The 27022-nt window shown below is 30.3% G+C and overlaps 1 protein-coding gene across 2 annotated transcripts; it reads left to right on the forward strand.

Moving 5' to 3' along the window:
* The first annotated feature begins 97 nt into the window (after positions 1 to 97).
* LOC148311973 (uncharacterized) lies at positions 98 to 17671 on the forward strand. 2 transcript variants are annotated; one of them, XM_088278003.1, is made up of 5 exons: positions 98 to 291; positions 13870 to 13941; positions 14134 to 14181; positions 14768 to 14839; positions 17363 to 17671. In XM_088278003.1, the coding sequence occupies exons 1-5, from the start codon at positions 168 to 170 to the stop codon at positions 17494 to 17496; spliced, it is 450 nt and encodes a 149-aa protein (XP_088134129.1). In that variant the 5' UTR covers positions 98 to 167; the 3' UTR covers positions 17497 to 17671. The 2 variants fall into 2 exon arrangements, with proteins under 2 accessions (XP_088134129.1, XP_088134130.1); XM_088278004.1 differs by lacking the exon at positions 14768 to 14839.
* Positions 17672 to 27022: the final 9351 nt, after the last annotated feature.

Consider the following 27022-nt stretch of genomic DNA (forward strand, 5'->3'; position numbering starts at 1 on the left):
ATTATTTCGAGTGATACTAGCAGCATCTAGCGGCAACGTGAATAACTAATGCATGAATCATTTTAAATAAAACGCGCGGAATTTCGCATAACTCAGTAGTTGTCAGCGGTTGTCTCGTTATTGTAATTGTCTCTGTTGCGAATTCGTAGGAAACTAATTAAATAATCATGTCGTATCTCAAAACGTGTCTTGTCGCCTTTGCCCTTATTGCATACATCCGTGCTGTGCCCATTCCAGATGATTCGGTAATTCACTCTCAACCAAGCGAACTTGAAATTCCACCTTTTAATGGTAAGTACCTACCTAATTTACGTTCAAAATGTACTGTCATTCTTATTTTCGGCATAAACACAAATATATCGTAATATTTAAGCGTAAACATGCGTAAAACACGATTTTTTATTCCATTGTCGGTTAATATAGAACAAATTATATAAAACATTCAACCTTTTCATTCCCATCGCATGTATGACACGATACTTACAATTGTTGCATGTTACCAACAATGATTTGATGAGGTCATTCATTTCACTGAAATGTACTTCTGAGTAATAATTTATATTTTACTGTAAGGAAAAGAAGGTTATCTTCAAAACGAAAAATCACTTGAAATCATATGTTTATTAAAAAGTTTTTTACTCACGTTGAATATAATAAAAAAATCATTTACCATATGTATATTTTTTCGTATTTATTTTAAGTAATGGAATAAGGAATACACGTAGGAAGAAATACGCTGAGGAAAGCAAAGGAGTTGGATATATAGTACAAATAAAGAGATGTAAACAAAACTGGTTGTATTCGTACGTTATTTTTTTACGTATAAAAATGTATATATTTTTTTGTCTATAAGCAATATTTGTTTGCAAAGCAATGTATGTAATTCAAAGATTTATGGATGCGGACTATATCTTTCAAATATATTTTTAAAGTAATAACCCGTAAAATCAAGTTTAGAGGCTTGTCGACAGGTAGGAACTATCCTACCTGGCGACAAGCATCTAAAATTGTTTTTTTCGATAAAATTGATGTTTTAAATACCTTTTCTGTCCTTACTAAAGTACAGGAAAGGTATTTGAAAAATACAATACAAACACCCAGTGAAATTGAAAATAAATTCGAGTATTTCTTGAATAAGTTTTGCGATTGGTGGGGATCGAACCCGCGATCTCTGTCTTGCAGTTGAGCGTTTACCCAACCTCGCCTCGGCGCCTGTCTACATTGATCTAATAACCATTTCTGAAATTTGTTGAAACAGTTGTTATTTGTACAAAATTAAATATATATCTCACTCCTTTCAACAACGTCATATATCAAAAAACTAGATTTTTCAGGAGATCGTTTTTTTTAAGTTTAAGAATATAATGAAATGTATTAAAATTAAATATCAAGCCACTTATTGAACAAAAACAACTCTCTCTGCCCTGTAGCGTGTAAATATTAAGTTTAAAATACGCTGCTTTTGCTGGGATAAAGTACATTTTCTGGGCATTCCGAAAACATGTACAACTGAAAATTGACGATTTTTGATATATGACTGTTGAAAGGAGTGAGCGATATGTGAGATCTCGTTTTCTTGCTTCAGAAAGTATTATAAAGGAAAGATTTCGGATTTTCGGCGTAGAGTAAATAACCTTAAGTTTTCAACATTTTGAGTGTGTCCAAATCTTTGTTTACAAATTCTGCGTTTATCTCCACTTAGGAGTTATTTATATTGATACATTTATACAGATTAAGAATAATATGGAAGTATGGGTATTTGCAGGGCTTATGACCTATCATAGGCTGATTTGAGTGATCACTTTATACATGTGTAACATTCACCGTTATACCCATAATTGACAACTGCACTTTCGATCCGACGCGGTGCCTTCTGACCACTTGGTTGTGAAGAGGCCATTTAAGGGAGTTATTATAAATATAAATATGTATATATTTTTTAAAAGAACAATTATAAACAAATTAAAAACAATTTTTGCAGACACCCACCAAGCCACCTTGTTTGTCTTGTCGGTGGAGTTCTTTTTACAATACTTAATTTTTTATTGTGTTTATCCATTTTAACCTAATATACACACAAAGGAAAGAGGAAATTAAGAATAAGTGTAAACTATTTTACAATTTTCATAGAATTAACTCTTGATAATTTACCCATTCTTTTGTCTTTGTTCCATATTTATTTTGACCTCTAACATCCGTCGGCAACAAATTAAAAATATTCGTAACGATATATTGCAGTATTCGACTCCCATATTTACTGTTAATTCATGGGACTATCAAACCTTACCAAATAATAACGTCAATGTTCGTTTGTTCAAAATCTTAACGTAACAACAATGCACACAAACCTAAACATTGCTCATGGCGGACAGGGTGCTTCTTGATAGCTGCTGTTATTTTCATTGCGCTGTTATTTCATAGATTCTAAATATTTTCATTTAATTAATACATTGTTTATTTCCACAAGCATTTTGGAAATAAACATTATTCTAAAAATCTGCGCTTTCTTTTTTCTTATTTTTCCTTTTAATCAGACTTAGCACAGTAATGGGTACAGCTAGTAAAAAATACAATTATTTGTGCTGGTAAAATTTCTAGTACTTTTTTTTTGTATAAGCTATTTATAATATTTAACAAATTTGATAATTTTTAAGACATTTTCCCGCATCCGTTGGATGTGGCATGTGGTAATAGATTTAAATGTCCAAGTTACTTACTTTATACCGAAATATTCGATAGCACGCAACTTAATTATCTTAAAACCCAGGTAACATTTTATGTAAATGTCTTTTTTGCTAAACACCGTTTTTTTCGAAATAAATATATGACTTTGAAAAGAAATCCGTTATAAAAGGTAAAAAATTTAAAAAATGTGATAAAGTACTTTTTGAAGAAACCCAAATTTGTGGCCAAGGATTTAGACACATTCAAGGTGTTGTAAATTTACGTTCTCATTTATATATATATATATATATATATATATATATATATATATATATATATATATATATATATATATATATATATATATATATATATATATATATATATATATATATATATATATATATATATATATATATATATATATATATATATATATATATATATATATATATATATATATATATATATATATATATATATATATATATATATATATATATATATATATATATATATATATATATATATATATATGTATATATATATATGTATGTATTAGATGTTTTTTTGGCATAGTGTAATGGTCAGGTTCTGGAGGTCTCGGGTTCGATTCCCAGGGGGGGGGTCAAATAAAATATAAGTAATTTTTTCATTCTAATATTTATTCAATATCACCCAGGACTGGTACCTGAAGCGGATGGCTGATCACCTTTCCTTCATGTGTTAACGATCAAGATAACACTGCGTTTATATGCAGTTCCCTATGCACCATTAGGGTGCGGATAAGGGTTTGATGATGATAATGATGTTTTTTTTTTGAGGTTTGGTTTTTAAACTGGCAACATTGTTTCTACCGACTGTCAATTTGACAGTTGACAATTAATTTGTAGTCAGTACCATGAATAGACTGGATGACCATGTTTGGTCAAATGGCTATGTCAATAAATAGAATTGTCAAATACGGAGTGCAGAAAACCCAGAAGCCTTTGTCAATGGAGAGCGCTACAGAACCATGATTACTGACTTCTTCGTACCTCAGTTGAATGGCATTGATGTGACAGAGCTGTAGTTTCAACAAGATGGTGCAGCATGCCACACGGTGGGTGCCAGCATAATTTTATTGCGGGAAATTTTAATTTGTATATCTCTAATATAACAACCTATACTATGTATATTATGATGTAGGTTTTCGCTCCTTTCATCCTGTATCAATGTACTCTATAATTTAACAGAACCTATCATTAATATTATAAGCAATAAAGCAATTTATACGCAAATCTTTCAACAAGATAATTATTATTAGATTTTTATTACGAGAAAGTATTTTTCTTTCGTTTTTTGCTACCCACACACGTAATTATATATTTTTTCCTTCTAAATAAATCTACGTATAAAATTTATAAATATTATTCCATTGTGTTTATGCTAATATAATTTTATATTTTGTTTTGAAACCCGAAATCAGACGTATCATTAAGATATTATCCGTGGAACACACTTAAGGGGAGAGTCTACATAATTTTTTGTTATTTTATTTATTGTTTCGGCATTAACTTTTTTGTTGTTGTTATTTTTCATCAAATGCATAATTACAAATTACAATAATGTGCTCTTACTGATTTTGCATTTTTCAATACAGGTTTATAAAATTAAATGAAAATAAATTGTTTATGTCATGCAAACATGGCCGCATGGGCATCAGCCCATCTATTTCAGATCTACCCACATCCATTATCCAATTATGATCAACTCTTTCATACATAGTTTCGTTATTAAGTGACTTTATGGATGATGGAAGCATGTTATACAACTTCATTGCAAAATATTCTTATTTCTTTTGACCAAATAAAGTATGTATCAGATTTTGCTTGTTAAAATTCTTTTTTTGGATCTTATAGATTTATGTACGTTTCCATGTGTGTTAATTGTGATTATATGTTTTGTTGGGAACGGCATTTGAAAACGAGATTTGAAAAAATGTATGTATACGAGATATCCCGTTTTGTGTAGACTCTCCTCTTAAGATTTTTAGGCATGTTAATAGAACACCGTACTAATCGTGAATGACCGGGTCATCACGATCCGATCAGATTCACTGATCAAGTGACTAGATCCCAATTTAAAGTGAATCTCGTTCACGAACGCTTAGTTCTTCACATTTTTTTTCTTAATTCGGTTATTGGGTCATTGGTCAATATATAAAATTAAAACAAATACAAATGTTTTATGATATTGTGTCCATGTATCCTTCCCGCCGCCGCACCAAACAATTTTGATTGACCTTTTACTAATGTTACGACCAAGCCAAATAACTTAATGAACGAATAACCGAAAACCTCATTAGTTCAAACGATTCGGTTTCAATGACCCGATCACTCCGGTGATATAGATCTACAGATTCGGATATACTGAATCACCGAATCTTACCCACACGAACACCGTACGTGCCATGTAATTAAATTATACGATACTACAGAAAGAGCAGCGGGCAAAAAGTGAATCACGTTTTCTTCGAATGCGCTAATGAATGCAAAATATTACTTACCGAGTTTGCACTTTGCACACTAATTCTTGGTTCTTCATACATATGCATGAACGTAATATTAATGTGCATATTATAAACAATGATTCATAAAAAAATATATAATGTTGGACGTTTTATATGTTTTTTTTAATAATATTGTATTATACGCGGCCTTATTCCATACGCAATATAAAATGATGAAATATTTAATCATAAGAAAAATGATAAAAAAATATTATTCATTGTTTATGGTTGCAGTGAATAAAGATCTATGTCCCAAATCAAGAAATAAAATTTTATATTTAAAAAACTTTAACGTGTTAACTTAACTTAACTTTAACAATTATTCATGTCAGGTCGTTATGTATATTTGAAGTAGTAGTAATTAAAAATAGCACTATGTTTTTTTTTGTAGCTATATGATGTTATTGGTAGTCGAAATTTAGATTTTTCGCTAGTCAAACACAATTTTAAATAGCAATCGTGGCAGAGCTGTAGAAGTCCCAATCTGAATTTTAAATATCAATGACTGAAAAAAAAAAGTTTTTAATTCATGTAATTTCAGCGGTTTTTACATTATGGTACATAGTAACTGGGCTATCAAGTAATTTAAAACATTGACCGGTTTACGATAAAACATATGTATTTCAAAAACGTTCATTAAAATAAATAAATGAGTCCAGTAATGAATTGGAGTGATTGACATGTTTGAGTACTATGGAAAGTTCCTAATATCGCTCACTCCTTTCAACAACGTCATATATAAAAAAAACTTGATTTTTCAGGAGATCGTTTTTTTTAAGTTTAAAAATATAATGAAATTTATTAAAAATAAATATCAAGCCACTTATAGAACTTTTAACTGTGCAACAGATATTTTTAGGTAAAACCTGCATGTTTTTTCTCCATTCGAAAAATATTTAGTTTATAAAAAAAAAAAAACCTTTTCTTCAAAATGCAAAAACAACACTTTCTGCCCTGTAGCGGGTAAATATTAAGTTAAAATATGCGACTTTTGCCGGGATATAGTACATTTTCTGGGCATTCCAAAAACATGCACAACTGAAAATAGTCGATTTTTGATAAATGACGTTGTTGAAAGGAGTGAGCGATATGTATTTTGAGTATGTGCAATTTTTGTTCACAATTTCTTGATTTTGCTCCACTTAGGAGTTATTGAAATCGAGATTATTTATTGATATCTCAACATAGATGAAGAAGAATATCTGTATTGAGAAAGGTAGATGTGAACAATATATCACAAACACCCCGATTGAAAATAATTATTTCTATATTTTTTTTATTTGAATTTCATATATTTGTTCAAAATATAAGTATATTTACATACATATAATATATACACCAAGCCACCTTATGTGTCTGTATTGTCGATGGAGTTATTTATACATACGAAAAAAATATATATTTAACAAAATATGCCCAAAAAAATTAAAAATGAAAACCTATTAATTTTTTGCATTATTAATTCTTGATCAATTACCCATTCCTTTTTTTTACCTTTGGTCCATATTTTTGTTTTTCCTCTTACCTCCACCGGCAACAAATTAAAAATATTCGGAACTATGTATTGAAGTGCTCTATTTCCAATTAATTTTGAAATTGGCAGGAATCGAACCCGGGACGCCAGTTTCGCAGTTGAGCACCCGCCCATCTATGCCACGGCGCCTGTAATTGACCTAATGATATCTATAAATTGAGTCATAATTTTAAATTGGCATAATCGCTAAATTTACAACATTTCGAGCGTGTCCAAATACTTGTTCACGAATCTGGATTATCTCCAATTATATGAGTTATTTTTCATATTATTTTATGACATCTCATCAAAGATGAAGATGAATGTTACACGTGTGTAAAGTAATCACTTAAACCAGCCTATGACGGTGGTCAGCCCCGCAAATGCCCAGACTTCCATATTCTTCTTCATATTTGATGAGGTGTCATAAAATATTCTGCAAATATTAAAATAATATACTTTTTTTTACTTCTAGTTTATTGAGATTCAAGTAAAAAGATTCAAGTAAAAGGGTCAAGTAAAAATTTACGTCATGTAGCCAACAATAATTTAACTTTTGTAAGCCATTTCTGGGAAGCTTCCTTTATTCGTTTCTCTATTTTTTTCCTCCATTTCTATAAAGTTCTGGTTAGAGTGGCGTCAGATTTATGTGAGTTTCGGAGAAAATTCTCGAAATAGAAGTAATATTAATTTTTTTGGAAATATTACGCATTAAAAAAGAAAATACGATTCTCTTGAATCTAGAAAATTCAAAATCTCTTAATTATCTAGAAAAATAACTATATGAGTATAATGAATTATGTATATGAATAAAAATGTTAATTATGGTTTGTTCAAAATCTCAAATCGACGCCTCGTTATTCACCGATTACTTTGAAATTTTCATTGTATTAGAATACGCACGTGTTTCTTAATATTATGAAAGGTGTTTTTATTGAAACACAAAAATAAAAAAGCCTTTTAAAGGGTCAAACAAAGCTATTTTTTAAAACAACTGTTCTGACCGCAATAGCAGCGCCATCTGTCGAATTTGACGGCAACACACGCAACATACGGTGCCGAGAACTCGCATGTAAAGGAGGTGTTCATTGAAGGATGATTTAACTTCCGAAATTTGAGTGGTGTGGTTCCAATAATGGGTAAAATACTAAATGTTTCAGGTGGATAAAGTTGTCTCTTAAAACCAGACGATGGCAGGTTGTAAGGTCTGTAAATACCCTGACTTCGATATTCTTTTTCATCTTTACTGAGATATCAATATAAATAACTCATAAGTGGACAAACCAAAATTTGTGAACAAAGATTTGGACTTGTTCAAAATATTGTAAACATATCACATAATTTAAAAAGCTTAAAAATTTCATATCATTTCGAGAAATAAAAAGACTTTGTGTTTTGATCCACTCACATTTTTACTAACCAACTAGTTTCGGCAACAACCTGTTGCCCTCTTCAGGGTTTAATTTATGACTAAATTAACATAGACAGTCATAAATTAAACCCTGAAGAGGGCAACAAGTTGTTGCCGAAACTAGTTGGTTAATAAAAATGTGAGTGGATCAAAACACGAAGTCTTTTTATTTCTCGAAATAATATACCAATATGATCCACAAAGTTGATGCTTTCAATACGCAAAACATTAAAAATTTCAAGCTGTGTTAAGAATAAATCTCTAAAATTAATTAAACCGATTTCAAAGATTTCGCAGAACGAATTAAAAATATCATTTGTTCTTATTAATATCTGAAATATTAAATTCGTGATCTTCAGATCCAATGAAGGGGTTTGCGAGTACATCCAATTCCGTAAGCCAGACGTGTCTCTGGCTCTTTTTTTTTACAATATATTTGGATTTTTTTTTCAGAATTTAAAATATATTTAAAGAATATATATATTTTTTAAAATCTTTAAACAACTCTTTTTTGTCAAAACCATATACTTATTTCGAAGAAAAACTTTGTTTTTTCTTTCTCGAAATACCGTTTTGTATCGAATACGATCAATATTACCTGGGTTTTGTATTGAATTACGATAAATGTTACCTGGGTTTGAATTAAAATATTTCATCGTGTATTGGGCCTTCATATCTGAAATACTACATTCATGGTATGTACCCATCATCAAATGTGATAATCAAATCCAATTAAAATAAAATAAACATTTTGAAAGGGATGTGCGCGCTATTAAAAACAACGTATTGTAGTAAATTGTGCATTAAAATTGCGCATTTCATACATCTAATGGGAATTCCAGGAATATCTAAGGGGAAGAGTTATAATTCCAGAAAGGGTCAAATTTATGTTCCCCAGAAAAACCTTTAGTAGTAACCACTTCCCGAATTAAATCATGAAAAATTTATCGTGGGCTAAAACAAAGATTCTTTTTCAAGATACACATTTGTTTCCCTGTTTATAAGTACGAGTCTGTTTTAATTTGTTGTTTATTATGACGGTCGTCAGCCCCGTAAATGCCCAGACTTTTATATTCTTCTTCATCTTTGATGAGATGTCAAAAAATAATATGTATTTAAGAATATTAAATCTACATATGAAATAAAATCAAACGTACCCATACCTTTCTTAACGTTATCCATAATATCTAATGGAGATGGGTAGATACGAGATACATCGTGTCCTCCAGCCAAATCATCCATGTTTACATGTCACATGAAAAATAAATAACCAACATATATTCATAAATTAAGTTTTGTATGTAGTTACGAAATATGCCCTCAGTACGGGAAAATCCATTGTTAACTTTAAATTGTTATTACGTGTAAAATAAAATGAATAGTAATTATGGAAAACTATGCCAAGAGAACAACATTACACCATTTAAAAAAAAAAAATCACTTGTACAATACCGCTTAGTGAGTTTTATTTCATTACATACGATTAGTTTCGAAAACTATAGATGGTTTCATCTACAGGTGTAAAGTAAAACTTTTATAGTTTTTACTTTACACTTGTATAGTTTAAAAAATGTTAAGTAAATTAGTATATAACCACTCACCGATATTTTTATGTCTACCGTTTTCTAGACGTACCCGTCTCTTCGTCAGGACAATCACTAACACAGCATGCAAACAATACTACCCTTCACCACCATAGCACCATTCACACACTCAAAACTACACAAAATGTCTAACACATGCGATTTTTGGTTGACCCGAAGACCAACATGCACTATAGTTTTCAATACAGACATGCGTTACGAGCCCAGGTAAAACGTGCGATAGTTAAATATTAATTATATTGAGAATATATGAAAATACATCACAAACACCCAGACCGATTGAAAATAAATATTTCTGAAATTTATTTTGCATTTGGCGGGAATCAAACCCGTGACTCCAGTTTCGCAGCAGTTTCGAACCCAACGGATATTGAACGTTCGTAATAACTGAGTCGCGTATGGCTCGCCTGGCTTGATTTTGCCTAGCATAGACTGGAGATTAGAGTATAGTTATGGTCACGTTCCTAATATAATTTTGCATTGTCATCAGACAGGATTATCGTGTCTATTTTATTCAGGCCGGGTTGACGTAATAAAGCTTGTTCTGCACACATTTTCCACGTACCACGCTTCAGCGAAAGCTCCGATGAATCGACTACAATGTTATTCAGTAGTGCCAAAGGAATTATCAATACGTTCGCATTAAATACGAGGCGGCCTATTTATCTCTTGTAAAATGATTTCGCACGTTCTTGCTACTTCCCTTAATCTGATATCCATATTTCCAAAGTATCTTATAAGCTTTGATTCGATAATAAATTTTGTAGACAGTAATTAATCATTTTCATTAATTGATTCGGCAGTCACTTTGTTATAATATCTGTCCATTTTTAATTTAAGTTTTACATAGAGAATACCACTATTTCTTAAAATCCATTGTGTTTCGATACCTTCTGGTACACATACGGTGTTTGAAAATGAAATGGAACGTATCGAAGTACGTGTCATAATGGATTTTAAGAAATAGTGATTTTCCAAGTAAAACTCAAATAAAATAAAATAAATATATTCATGTGTTGTTTACGTTTCTATGTTTCTCAAAGCGGTGATATACTAACTAAAAATATGTAAATCAAATTGAAATAATAATAAAATCAAACATTTTTATATGACCACTTTTGAGTCGAATAATAAAAACACGACTCGTTTTGAGAACTACGAACGTTCTCATCAAAAGGTGAAAATATGGTTAGTATTTTATGATGAGAATATTTGTAGTTTTCGAACTAGTCGTGTTTACAATAATAGACTGAAAAGTGGTCATATACTAGTATTATATTTAAATCATCATGGTATTCCACATAGTTAATGCCAAAACAATATAAGGTAATCAATTAGTATCAATTAATAAGCAAAATAAACTTGCGAAGTATAAAAATATCTTTCGATTTTATACGAAAAAAGACGGAAGTCTGAGTTTCCCAGGGCTTACGAAAATATCTTCTTGTATAAAAAATGTTATACGAAAACAGTATATTTATGAACTGACACCATATAAGTTCGATTTTATTTATTTTTTTCACTCCCAATAGTACAAAATCACTTAAAGTCCTTCTCTGAACACATCTATGGTAGAAATATACTTTTGCGATAAAGAATGTCATATTACCACCCCAAGCTGTAGATAAACATGTCGGATTTTCACGAAATAAATGTATGCGACGCCGAAAATTTGCGCTTTCCGTCGTGATTTTGCCATCAATTTTAACAAGATGAAACGATTTTTATTTTCCGTTTTCGTATTGTATATACGTCGGGCGATAAATATGATTAATTTGATAATGGTTTGAGCCAGTCATATTTAACCTTTCCCAGCTCTGGAGCCAATTGATGATCTGAGAGTTTGCTTTTGTTTTTTTTACGTATCTTATTTACATTATTTTACAATTTTGTTATTTTTGTAGTTATCTTGTTAACTTGAACGCTTAAATGATAAATAGAAATTACTCATCGGAAATACAAATTATGTATGTTACTCTTATTTATTATACATTTATATAATGTGTTTTAGAATAAATAAATAAAAGATTGGCCTTGTACTTGAATTACGAGACTGTCAATATTGGCGTTGGTATTGCTTAAGGATAATTAGATAGAATTTTCGAGGTTTTCATCGTTATTTTATTGTTATTGAAGGGGGATAAAATAGCTCGGCGGGCTGGACTCGGCCCGCGGACTGATGGTTACCTATCTATGGTGTAAACAGATAGCAACCATTCTTTCACACAGAAATGTGCGTAGCATATTCGAGAAGGCTATGTTTTCAGAACAAATCGCGAAATTTGAGACTACTCGACCAACGATCGATGAAACACAATGAATCAAAAAATGAACAGAATATTTTTAAATTAAAAATAAACAAGTTTTCTTCAAAACTTCAAATAACTTCGTTATTAAATCGCTTTTTTCTTAGTATAACTTTATGATATGTAATATTGACCGGTATCGAATCAAACAGCTTTTTCCTCAATACTTTGCTTCAAATCCGGTAGACATTATAATTAAGTTTTAAAAAGATGTACAGTGATTTTTCGTATGATTGGAATCCGGTCTACATTATAATTAAGTTATAATAAGTTTGATTGTAAATCATATGTAGAATCATGAACGATACACAGTGTGTAACGTAATCACCGCAATGGCAGTGTCATCTGTTGAACATGGTTCGTTGTCTCGCTCTCTCGTTATGGAAGTACAACATTTATTACGTAAAGAGCGAATGAAATAATATGTCGTTGGTAGCCAAAAAAAAATACCTGCTGAAATATTAAACGAACGTAGATCTCGCGGCACAGACTGATTGTGCTTTTTATCAAAAACAATATTTTAAACATTTAACGATTTGAAATTGTAATAAAAGAAATTTTTCCTTAATTTTTATTTTTATGATTACAAAAAATATGAAGTTCTGCTCTTATAATACTAAAGTTATCAAATTTATAAAAATTCATATGTGGGGATTTTGATCTCCCAGTTAGATCCGTCTAGTTTAATTATTAAAGTTTGTGTTCATTTTAAATAAACAATAAATACACGCATCTGCCGCCATATTTAGGCAGTCTAAAAGGGGGTAAAAAGCTGAGATTGATTTACTCCTTTCTCGAAAAGCATTTTTCGTACCTTTTTTGTGTAAAACGCGAGGTGTCCGTGGGTGGGAATGTCGCATTTCAACTATTGTACGTACATACATTTACGACATTTTGTTTGACATTACACAGATTACGCCTCGCTTTTTATTTATGTGACAAAGAGTGAGATTTGTTTGTTGTTTGTTCGAGTTTATATTATGCTTGGAAAAAATCCCATAAACCACCTCTATACTGAAAATATTACATGGATATAGATTTACTCAGACGACGGCTGTTTTTCTTTTATGAACTGAATTATTTTAACATTTTTTTATTATTGTCAGACACTAGATTATACATCCTATGGATATATCAATATTATATGTGTCATAATAATAATATGTTAAATTGATATGAAGCAACTTTTGTTTTTATTTATTAATTTATGGTTCAAAAACAGCGAAAAACACATTAAGAGAAATGAAATACAGTGCCATACAAATCCTTCAAATGTTTTTCACCAATTAGACGAGAAAACAACAAGCTTACAGAAACAAGTAAAAGTACAGGTTAAATACATATCGCTCACTCCTTTCAACAACTTCATATATAAAAAAAATTGATTTTTCAGAAGATCGTTTTTAATGTTTAAAAATATAATAAAATGTATTAAAAATAAATATCAAGCCACTTATTGAAATTTTTACTGTGCAACAGATTTTTTTAGGTAAAACCTGAATGTTTTTTCTCCATTTGAAAAATATTTAATATATTTAAAAAAATAATTAAACAATACCTTTTCTATTTCAATGTTTTAGAATTAGTACATAAACCCTGATGATGACAACGTTCTTGTTGAAACCGGTTGGAAAAAGTGTACCAATAAAATGTGGTTAAAAAAAGTTGTTTTATTTCATAAAGTTTATAAAATGTGCCACAACGTATCTGCGAAAAACATTGAAGAAAATCTAGTGACTGATTGATGTCGAGAATTGTGTTGACAATTTTCCTTATTTTGATTCTTTATTTTGCATAACACACTTATTGTTTCTTTACAGAACTTAAGGACAACATCACCCCAAAGATGACTTCTCCAGTGGAGATCGAAGCGCCGGAAAAACCGAATTTAGGTAATATTTAACTTAACGTGTTTTTTTAAAATTTGTTTTACAGTTGACAGTAATTTTTAGGAGTTTATAGTCAATGTCAACGTACAGCTTAATATGTGTTGATGAATATTTTTAATATTTTTTTTCTGACGTTAGAACTTTTTGAGCCAGTGATTTTGTTAACAATTTTTCTTATATTTTTTTTCTTCACAGAACTTATGGACAACATCACCCCGAAGATGACCGAAAAACCGAATTTAGGTAATATTCCAAAAAAAAAATTACTTGCTTTTTATTTTACAGTTAACACTCATTTTAAGTATATATAGATAAATCCTGTAAAGTGAAAATCCGGAATTTGCTAATGGACACTCAACATATGAAAAATTGGTGTTTTACTTCATAAAATTTCGTACATTTTTAATGGACTGTAATATTTGTATTTTTTTTTAAATAAATTTTTCTTTCACGATCCTGTTATATAATTTTTTGTCTTCTTCTTCTTCAACCTCATCTGCACCTGATAGTGCATAGGGAACTGCATCATATAAGCGCAGTGTTATCTTGATCATTAACAAATAAAGGAAAGGTAATCAGCCTTCCATTTCAGGTACCAGTCCAGGATAATATTGAATAAATATTAGAGAGAAAAAATCACTCATTATTTGTTTACCCGGGACCTCTAGTACGGTAGCCGAGCATGCTGACCATTACACTACGGAAGCGGACATTTTTGTGTAATCAGTGTTAATTATTGAATGGTTTTTCTGACGTTACTGTTTTATTTGTCAAGGATTATGTTGACAGTTTTTCGTATTTTGATTATGTATTTTGCTTTTCTTTACAGAACCTAAGGACAACATCACCCCAAAGATGACTTCTCCGATGGAGGTCGAAACGCCGGAAAAACCAAATTTAGGTAATATTCAAGTTGACTTTTTTTTATTTTACAGTTTACAGTAATTTTTAGGATATTCTGATATTATTAATATTCAAAGTATTTACTTTGTGGTTAGTCATTTTTACTTGCAAACAATACTACCCTTCACTACTATTTACACACTTAAAACTACACAAAATGTTTAACACATACGATCTTTGGTCGACCCGAAGACCAACATGCACTACGGGTTGCAGCACAAACATGCGTTTAGAGTCGAGGTAAAACATGCACTAGGGTTAAAAAAAAATTCAACCAGCTTATATACTCGTAGGTTGAAAATCTCAGTGAGTGGTTATATACTAATATTACTAACATTTTTGTAAAAAAATAGTCAATGTCAACGTACAACTTAATATGTGTTGATTAATATTTTCAGTAAGATTTAAAGGTAAAACTCGTTCAATGCTGAAAGCAAATGATTTTTTCAAGGCAGAATAAAAAATTTTAGAGTGTCGGAATCCGAGGATGAATTATCAACATAAATTTAAACCTTTCAAGGTGGTCACTATTTTATGAAATGTGACGCATACTCGTACATTGTCTCTGTGTATATATCATAAGCGCAAAAAAACAATATTTTCACGCTATAAAAAAAATACAAAAAAAATTATATCAAAAACATTTTTAATTTAAGAATAAGAGAATTTTCTTTATAAAAATATTTTTTTAGTCAATTTAAAGGTAAAATTTGACAGTTAAATCACAGCAAAGCGCAGACCCTTGAGGTAGTATTTTACGAAAATGGCGCTATATTAATTATCGAAAAATTATTATCATCATCATAATAAAGGCTTTCGATGAAAATTGACATATTTACGTAATTGTCGTTTTCCTCTTTAGAGAGAATTACAAATTAGCTTTAAAATTCAGATTTATGCCATTTAGTTACAGCTTTCAAAAGGTTTAGTTCCTTTTGAATTTGCATCTAGAATAGGGGTGAGTGTAAACTCAGGGAAAATTGTAGGAAGGGGTGAATGGTTGAGGAGTGCAACGCTATTTTTGTTTTTTTTTTATACTTTAATATTGTATCGAAATATTCATCATCATTAATTTTCGAAAAATTATCATTATAATGATTTACATCATTTTAAGTGAGCCCTTAAAATTTGTTCTCAAATCTTTTTAAAAAAAAAAAAAATAGTTGTGTTTTTATCATTAACACAAATATTTTCACAATTTCAAACTATTTCTGTGAGTCTAAACGGTTCATTATTAGAAACAGATATCAAATTGTGGTAGAGTGGGTCCGAACCGAGAAACTCTGACTTAAGAGTCCGCAAAACTAACCACGGGACCACAACCCGACACACGACGACGATAATTCTGAATTTTCTCCATTTAAGAGTTATTTTTTCATTTTGACATTTCAACAAAGATGAAGAAGAATATGGAAGTCAAGGTATTTACAGGGCTTGTGACCTATCATAGTGGTTAAGTTATCATTTTACATACGTGCAACATTCACCAATTCTACCCATGATTGACAACCACACTACTCACATTTTTAGAACTCCTAGATATATTGATTAATCTCGTCACACAGTTCATGAGAGTTCACAATAGCCGTCTTTGTTGGACTGAAAAAACCTTTCATTAAGAGACCCTTTAATTTGTATGCAAGATCCGATTCCGGATTATATTTACATACTGAGAAACGTCTGAAAACATGATTTTTTATGTAGCTTATAATTTGAACAGTTATTTTTATTTACAAAATTTTGAATGTGTCCAAATGCTTGTTCATAAATCACAATGAGTTATTTTTACATCGCAAATTTTGACATCGCAACATAGACGAAGAAGAATATGGAAGTCTGGTTATTTACAGGGCTTATGCAGGTCATGACCAGAGGCGTGCATTCTATATAGGCAGAAAAGCAGTGCCTTCCCTGGATTGCTCGCGTTGCATATAATATATCGCTCACTCCTTTCAAGAACGTCATAATTCAAAAATTGTCAATTTTCAGTTTTGCATGTTTTCGGAATGCCCAGAAAATGTACTATATCCCAGAAAAAGTGGCATATTTTTATCGTAATATTTACCCGCTACAGGGCAGAGAGTGTTGTTTTTGCATTTTGAAGAAAATGTATTGTTTTTTTTTTTTTTAATAAACTAGTTATTTTTCAAATAGAGAAAAAAACCTTTAAGTTTAACTTAAAAAGATATGTTGTACAGTAAAAAGTTCAATAAGTGGCTCGATATTTATTTTTAATAAATTGTATTATATTTTTAAACTTTAAAAACGTTACCTGAAAAATCAAGTTTTTTGATTTATGACGTTCTTGAAAGGAGTGAGCGATATGTAGAAACACGACCAGTGCCTACTATGCCTTATCCTTACCCAACCCTACTGCCCCCGATTAAAAACTCTGTGCACTGGTCATGATAGATCATGATAAATAGGCTGATAAAGTGATCACTTTACACACGTTTAACATGCATTTTTTTTTATCTCAATGCGTTGTATTTTAATAATTGTTAATTGTTTCTCTTTACAGATTTAGTGTTCTACGTTCCTGCAGACTTGTGTGAAGGCCAAGTGGACAGTGTGGATCCCAAGTGTGTGAACCATTGCCAATTGAAAGGATATCAAATGGGACTTTGTCATAATACCAAATGCTCTTGCATATAAAATCTTACACATGAAAATATCTAACATCCAACTCTCTAATCGATCTCTATATTCTAACTCCATTTTCAGACATTCTTCATTCCTCAATTTTATACAAAGAAATTCTTTCTTGTAATGATTTTATAATAAGTCCTTATTTTTATACGAACAATTCCAATAAAATTCAAAAATTGTTTTTATTTTTTATTTTTATAAAACCCTTTTACTAACTGTTCACAATATTATATGTAAGTATAAATCTTTGTACACAAATTTGAATTTAAACTCCAAGGATCCAAAGATCCAAGTATTGAATTGGTAAAAGAATGATATAAGAGTAAGACTGAATGCATTTGTAAAACGATATCTCAGACAAGTGTGCGGAAAAACGATGGTTAAATAAGGAAAGAATGCAAGGTCGAGATGGTTTTATCGATAAAATTAAGAAGAGTGTGTCGAGTAAATTGGGTACGTGGGACAAATGAATGAAGGGTGAAAGGTAAAATAAATTTACAATGCTAATGTAGTTGGGAATAGGAACAGATGAAGACAGAGGAAAACTTGACATGATTAAGTATTTAGAAAACTTGAAAGCGGACAGGCCAGGTGTCGGAATAATCGGCGGTTTAGTACATATGATGAGATATAATAAAATAACAACTAAGTATGTAATTTTTTCCACATGAATTTTATTTATATATAACATAGAATTTTGTCTAGCCTCTCACCAGTCTGATGATGTCGATTACGACAAAACCCGGATGCTGGTCAAATAAAATTAATGTAGAAATAATTATATTGAACAACAAACTAGACAAAAATATCGAAATCTTTTTTTTCTTATTATTTTTTACATCTCATCAAAGATGAAGAAGAATATGGAAGTCTGGGCATTTACGGGGCTTACGACCGTCATAGGCTGGTTTAAGTGATCACTTTACACACGTGTAACATTCACCAATTCTACCCATTATTGACAACCACACTACTCAAATTCTTGGAAGTTCTATATATATATATATGAACCAATTTAGAAACCTTGTTCATGAATCACTAGAACTTCACTAGAGACATCTATTGGTGAGATGTAAAGAAGCTTTTTACTAAGCAGAAACTCTTATATTATGTAGTATGTGAGATCCGAATCCTGGATTATAATCACACACATGAGAAACGCCAGAAAATACCATTTTCATTTTTATTATTAAGCTTATAATTTGACCAGATAATTTATTTACAACATTTTGAGTGTGTCCAAATACTTGTTCACAAAATCTGGATTATCTCCAATTACAGGAGTTATTTTCATATTATTTTTTACATCTCATCAAAGATGAAGAAGAATATGGAAGTCTGGGCATTTACGGGGCTTACGACCGTCATAGGCTGGTTTAAGTGATCACTTTACACACGTGTAACATTCACCAATTCTACCCATTATTGACAACCACACTACTCAAATTCTTGGAAGTTCGATATATATATATGAACCAATTTAGAAACCACACTCAAAATGTTGTATCGAAATCTTTTAGTACACAACCATGATACACGATTTACACACAACAAAGGTTTGATAGTCCTAAGAATTAACAGTAAATATGTGAGTCAAACACTGCAATATGTCGTTCCGAACATTTTTAATTTGTTGCCGACGGATTTAAGAGTTTAAAATAAAATATGGAACAAGGCGAAATAAAGGAATGGGTAAATGATCAAGAGTAAATTTTATGAAAATTGAATGTTATCATTCTTAATTTTTCTCTCTTTTTTGTATATATTTAAGGTTAAAATGGTTAAAAACAATAAAAAATGTATTTAAAAAAAACTCCACCAACAAGACACACAAAGTAGCTTGGTGGGTCTCTGCAATTTTTTTTTTAAATATGCTTAAAATTGTGATTGAAATAAAATATAATTGTATACAAATTGTGTACAATTTATGTTAATAAAAAAATTCTATGAAATGCATTTCTACCAAGAAATGTCAGACCAAACTGAAATCTAATATGATGAGATGATGTGGAAGAGACGAAGAACTTTTGCAAAGATAGAGCGGTGTGGCGTTATATTTTCTCTGCCTACCCCTCCGGTGAGGCTGCGTGATGATTAGTTACTCAGCTAGGAATGTCTAGTGTCTACCATGGCAGTCAACGTGTTAATTTAGCACTACGCCATTGGCTATATCGAATGTGCGGATATGAAGACAATTTGTGTCGTCTTCTTTCAAAATCCGCCAGATCCAATTTTATAATATTTAAAAATAAATACTCTATCGGAATGCCACTTGTGGATTTTATTGTTATTGTATTGTTAAAATATTTAAATACTTGAAAACCCTACTAAAAAATACCTAATAGCAGCGTTGTATTTCAAACTCCGCTAAATTCATGAAACTCGCTTTCTGACCCATATCCGCCAATCAGAGAGCGGGGATAAGTAAAAAATTAAGATGACGTCATTATCGGTTTGTGTCTCGTGTTTTTTTTAATACTGAAAAAAATGTAAAAATTCTCTATTTCATAATATTTTATCTAACGATAGACAAATCTTTGAAACTTTGAGAAATTGCGTTTTTTGTAAAATCGACTTACATGGATCTGGCGGATTTTTAAAGTAGGCGACACATTTATTACATGGCTTCAGCTGTATGCAGGTGATAATTTCGGAACTAAATGCGGAAACCTTCACGCCCGCCGCAGCCATATACAGCTTCATAAATCATCGCAAATTGCGTTATACGGTACACCTTTCCGCGGGAAATGCGGAAACTTTAGGATAATGAGTAAGACGCGAGAATAAACAAGATTACGATCGCTAAAGGAAAAATCCAAACAATTAGCATAATTGTGATAACTCAATAACACCTTTACAAGCTTTAAAAAAATCTCTCTAATAATTTTTAATTCGATTAAAAAGGGGTCGCGCGCACGATGATAATTTTATTACACCGTGAAAACGGGCGAAAAATAATATTCATAGTACCCTCAATATCAGAATCATTTTTGTAATATTTTAAGAGCAAAAAAATGTTCTACTGGATTTTCTTCAACTCCTCACTCATTTCAACAATGTCATATTTAAAAAATCGTCAATTTTCAGTTGTGCATTTTTCGGAAGCCAAAAAATGTACTTTATCCCAGCAAAAGCGGCATATTTTTTAACTTAATATTTACCTGCTACAGGGCAGCAAGTGTTTTTATTTTTTATATGCTTAAACTTTAAAAACGATCTCCTGAAAAATCAAGTTTTTTGATATATGACGTTATTGAAAGGAGTGAGCGATATGACAATCATTGATGAGATACCTTAACAAAAATACTTTTCAAATCGTCCAATTGGATATATTTGATCTTAAGTTATTTTTTATTGATAATTACACAACGTTAATATCTAAATAAGCATTATACATTGTCATCTCAACATAGATGAAAATGAATTTGGAAGTCCAGTATTTACAAGGCATACGACCTTTTAAAGGTTGGCGATTGACAATAACACATCTCAAATTTCAAAAAAATATATTTATGCTTCAATTGAACCCTTCATTCACATGCTACTTCTCGATAGAATCTATGGTTGAGTTTAATACATTTAAAAATAAAAATTAGCGGAGACTTGAGTATGAAATTAATATAAGATTTTTTCCGAATTATTTTATAAATGTTTTATATGTATCGGCTATAAAATTTTGCATTTTGATTAGCACATTATCTACTTACTTACTTAAATAGTGAAATCGTGAATTTCGAGTAGTGAATCTTGTGAAAAATTTATCATTTTATATATACGAAGTATTTTTTATGTATGGATTATGTAAAATCCACACACGTGCGAAACGACTTAGGTACAGTTATTTTTCTTCAATTTCAAATAACCTGTAATCTATTTGATGATAATAATAATTCAATTTATTCAGATATTGCAATACACATTGTTAATTCGAAAGTCATAGAAAAAGTCGTTGAAATATTTTATTGACTGTCAAAAAAGTACTCTGAATGTCCTTCGATAAAAGCAGAAAAGTTCTCGACCTATTTCAAGAGAGAGAATTAATTCCGAAGGACGAAAACGATACTTTTTGCCAGTAAGACTTCCCTAATCCGAACATTATTTCAATTAGACACTTACCCAGGACAAGTAATCAGAATAAAACGCGTATATTTTATTTACGTCTTCAAAGGAAACGGTCCAATTGTTCAGCTAAGAAACAATCCGTACAAATTCGCTTGAATAGGAATCTGATATCTGCGTAAATGGCTATAAGGTACATTTTTTATTGAGTGAGGCAGCAAAAAGTGGTTTTACGAGAGTCTCTGTCGCTGTGGTCTCCCGATTCAATACTAATTTGGAACAATACGAACAATCACCACCATGGTAAGAAATCCTCCATTCTATTCACGAAGGAAATTGGACATTTGAATATTCGGCGCCGGAATTTTCTTTGTGTAAGAGAAAACCTTGTTTTTCTTTCACAAACCGGTCTTCCATGCTCTAACTAATATTCCATGGGCTATATCGATAAACCGACTGCTATGTATACTTTAAATTGCTCTAATTCTCTCTCTTCTTCAACATTTAATTATCGTTTTATCTAGATTTATCATAAAGATATTCACCTTCCCGTTTAAGTCTAACCCGCGAAAAACAAATTTCAAAGAATGACGATAGTCATATTTTAAGTGTGTTAAAACTTTGTTCAGAAATTCTGGATTTCCTCTACTTTGGAGTTATTTATTTTTATTCACAAATTTTGAGTGTGTCCAAATATATACTTGTTCATAAATCTGGTTTTCTTCACATAGAAGTTATTTTAACATTCTAGCATGGTTGAAGAAAAATATTGAAATTTAGGTATTGATAGGGTGTATGACTTGTCATAGGCTGGTCAAGTAATCACTTTACACACATGAAACATTCACCATTCTACCCTTGATTGACGACCACACTACTCATGTTTTTTAAGCTCCTTGATATATGATCAATCACAACATTATTAATAAAATTGCTCTTCAAAACAAAAGCTTCATTAAAAAAATTGAAATCATGTTTTCATGCGTTTCCCAGTATGTAAAAATAATCTAGGGTAGATCTTGCATATATCTGAATTAAAAGGTCTCTGCTAAATAAAAACTTTCTCAATCCAATATCAATGGCTGTTGTGAACTCGTATGTATTGCATCATGAGATTGATCATATATCTAAGAGTTCCAAAAATTTGAGTAGTGTGGCTGTCAAACATGGATAGAATGGTGAATGTTGGACGTGTGTAAAATTATCACTTAACCAGCCTATAACAGGTCATACGGCCTGTAAATACCCAAACTTCCATATTCTTCATCATTTACATAATATGTTAAGGCTAAAAATATACTAATTTTTAATTCAAATTTCTGTTGGTTAATACCAGTATTTACAAAGTGAAATTTATATATGAAAAAATGTATCTTGCAATTTGCGTTATTGTTACATCTCGACAGACAGGATGACAAACTCCCACTAGAGTCCTGAAGGATACCGCAATGGTCCAACTCACGCGGAGAACTAAATTAAACAGGAATCATTAGGGACAACAATGGACTCTAATTGCAGAAAGTAATACCACTTCTCATAAAGCAATTCCCCCCTCCTCGAGAATACTCCCACATCACTCGTACAATGCTCTATTCACATTGAATAGGTGTCTTTTCGCAAAATAAACAAGTTCATTTATTGCATTGCTTTCAGTTTGTATAATTCTACGTTTATTTAAACACGAATTACTTCAATGGGACCTTGTTCACTTTGTTATAAGCGAGCTGTTTATTAGCGGCTTCGATTGGGGATCCAAAATGAATATACTGAAAAAATACTAAATAGAAAAATATTAGTATTACTGATTACTTGTATTTTTTAATTTGTTTCCTTTATACATGCTTCTTACATTGTGTTTTTTTATATGCCTATTTACTATATCCGTTTATTGTTCTTTATTTTCCCTGTTTTAGATTTTTCTTTTTTTTTCTTTTTTTTAATTTACTTTTTTGTGTTTCAGTCTTGTTTACCTAAATCACATGTCCCAAAATGAGTAATGCAAATTTCTCATTGGGAATATTATATACTTATACTCGTATAGTACAATGGAGACGGTCTTTAATCTATAATTTAATGATCATCTACACTGACGAGAGTTGTAATTAACGATTGGTAATCAATTAGCTAATTGCTGATTGGTATCGGTGTTTGACAGTGGCTTGTGGCTTTTTCATATTAATCGGATCAACTGAGGATTCGACTAATTCCACAGAAAATTAATTAATTTAAAATTTGTCAATTCAAAACTTTTCGAGGATTTGAGGGGATTTATTGGAACACCAACAAACCCGGGGACTTTATTTGAGGGTTGACTAAATCGGTTATCTTTTATTTTTATGTAAAACCACGTTTTAAAAAAAAAAGTATTATACAAATTGAACGACTGATAAAAAACGGAAGCGATTGAAAAAAAAGAAACACAATTGTAAGACCAGTTAAAAATATACATATTTGAAACATAAGCAAATAGATAAGTCGAAAGATGTATAACTACATAAGTACTGGAATTGAAGATACCCAATTCTAGTATTTAGTAACTATTCTTAAGTTGTTAATATAAATTAAAACTAATTAGTTAAATTGCACAGTGATTAATTCCTAAATAGATTTCGGGATTTCTTGGATAGTAAATAAAAATACCACGATAAGACGGACATTAATGTACTACTTTTTGATCCTAAAACGATTATGAAAATACATAAAATAAAGAGATTCCACCTTTACAATCGAGATAAAAATGACACAGAAGAAATTAAGGTAGATACAAATGACACCATAAGGCGGAAAGCTATCTTCTATTTGTTCAATGTCTTAACTATTATGAAAATTTAAACGATTCTACATTTATAATTAAGATAAAAATGGTAACGACAATAGAGATAAAGGTAGTTAATATTACAAAGATATGACAGAAAGCTATCTATTATTTTTTCGACCCCTTAACTATTATGAAAATACTCAAAATAAAACGATGACGACCTTCTTTTCCGAAACATTAACCGTTAATGAATAATCCGGTTATCACCATCTCCCTTTATAATTCGGAAATATTTAATAATGACCCATCTTTTCTGATGACTTGACGAAATTTACAATGGATGAGGATTACCATGGAACTATTTATAATATTGTTTGTGTATGGAATATTTTGGGTGAGATACGTCAGAACTAATTTGAACTAAGACATCCTGTCAAAATATCTTTCACTTCTGATAGAAAGTTAGTGGCTTATCTTGGATTATCCCTTGACGTTTATTATTGAGGTCATGACATTATAATCCATAAGCATACTGTCCAATACCACACAAAACTAAGTGGTTGTTATCGTTAATAGTCTATGGGATGCTGGACCATAACGTTTGATATCAATTTAGAAATTTATTTGAAAACTCACAGTTTAAGAAAAGTATTTAAAAAATACATTTTTATCTATCACGTAAAATTTGCATTAAAATTGCTTTTTATTATCTTTTGCTATTCTTATCATTACACACAACATATACTCGCATAGGTACCTGAATACTTTTTTGTTCGTTAGTTTTTGTAATCACCTGTTGATAAAAACAACTCTAGTTTTCGAAAGTCATGTGTATTTTTGTTTTTTTTTTGCTACAATTTTGCTATCATTAACTACAATCACGGTTCGATTCGTCATAGCGCCTATTTATTTATTTATGAGGCAAGTATAATTGGAAATAGGAGCAGACGAAGACTGAGGCAAAGTTTAAATGATGAGATGTTAATACATTATTTAAAAGTGCTCAGATCAAGAGTCAGCGATTATGTATGAGGACATGCATGAATGTGGTAGTGGCGAAGAAAGTGTGCTTGGCTTTTTCCTATATTATTGGTAATATGAACATGTCAAACAAATGCTGATAATCAATAACCAAATTGAAAAAAATATATAAATATATGTATATATATTTATATATATATATATATATATATATATATATATATATATATATATATATATATATATATATATATATATATATATATATATATATATATATATATATATATATATATATATATATATATATATATATATATATATATATATATATATATATATATATATATATAATATATATATAATATATATATATATATATATATATATATATATATATATATATATATATATATATATATATATATATATATATATATATATATATATATAAATCCTCCACTGCGTTAAGACCAAACGGAAATCCCGCATCAACGATTATAAAATGTATTATCTTCGTAATGTTTCCTTTGGAATAAATAATACAATGCAAAAGCCATTAAAGGCTTTCTTGGTAAGAAAAAATTCAATTCAGAATGTTTGTTGTGGTGTGGCAAAAAATCACCCTTTTGGGGAAATATTTCAAGTCAGCGCAGAACGAACGAAATACAAATGGATAATAAAGAGCACATTTTGTAAGAAACACGAGTATACGGAAGTCCCGTGGAGGTATATATTTCTCAACTCGTTCCTCTTATTAGGATATAAACTTTATCCAAATTGTTATATTAATATCATCTTTGGTCAAATGTCAATATATTATGTCGCATAAAAGACATAATACTTTAAAAAAAAAACTGTGCAAAACCCAATATTAACGATTTTTGTGTGTAATTTTAATATATGTTTTACTTTGTAAACACCACTATTTCACTTACGTCACTTATTTCGATACATTTCGCATCTTTTGAATAAATATTACCACAAAGTGACTGCCAAATCAATTAATGATAAAATGATCTGTGTTTATAATATTTTTAAATGTCTAATTTTTTTTTGACATCCAACATATGTAAATTAAGAAGAATATGGAAAATAATGGAAGAAGTCTTGGCATTTACAGCATTTAAGTTATCACTTTACACACGTGTGACATTTACCAATTCTACCCATGATTGACAACCATACTACTCAACATTCTTGGAAGTTCTTTATATTTTGTTAAAATTTAAACATAGTGCTTATCTCACTAGAATTTCACTATTGGTGATATGAAAGACGCTTTTTATCGAGCAGAAACTTTTTCATTCGTATGTGAGGTCCTAATACTGGATTATAATCACACACATGAGAAACGCTAGAAAATATCCTTTTCATTTTATTATTTTAGCTTATAATTTGAGTAATTTATTTTCAACATTTTGAGTGTGTCCAATACTTCTTCATAGTATTTGGACGCACTCAAAATGTTGTACATTTATTTTAAAGCTTTTACAAACAAACTTTTGATTTGAGCCGTCTGAATTTTATATATTACAGAGTGTGTGTAAAAATTATAGCGTGCCTCGAATTCAGCAAAAATGAAAACATGAAACGAGGTGGTCTCGAAGAAAATGTTTGGGAGTACTTTTTGTGTAAAAATATCGCTAACTTTTCTCGTCATCTCCGTAAGATGAATGAATAACTTAAAACAGGTTATGATCATTTATTTGATGGCGCAATTATGCTTAATAG

The sequence above is a fragment of the Brachycentrus maculatus genome, unplaced genomic scaffold (assembly GCF_059751285.1).
Source record: "Brachycentrus maculatus isolate JH-2025_06_01 unplaced genomic scaffold, ASM5975128v1 h1tg000054l, whole genome shotgun sequence".
NCBI classification, from domain to species: domain Eukaryota; kingdom Metazoa; phylum Arthropoda; class Insecta; order Trichoptera; family Brachycentridae; genus Brachycentrus; species Brachycentrus maculatus.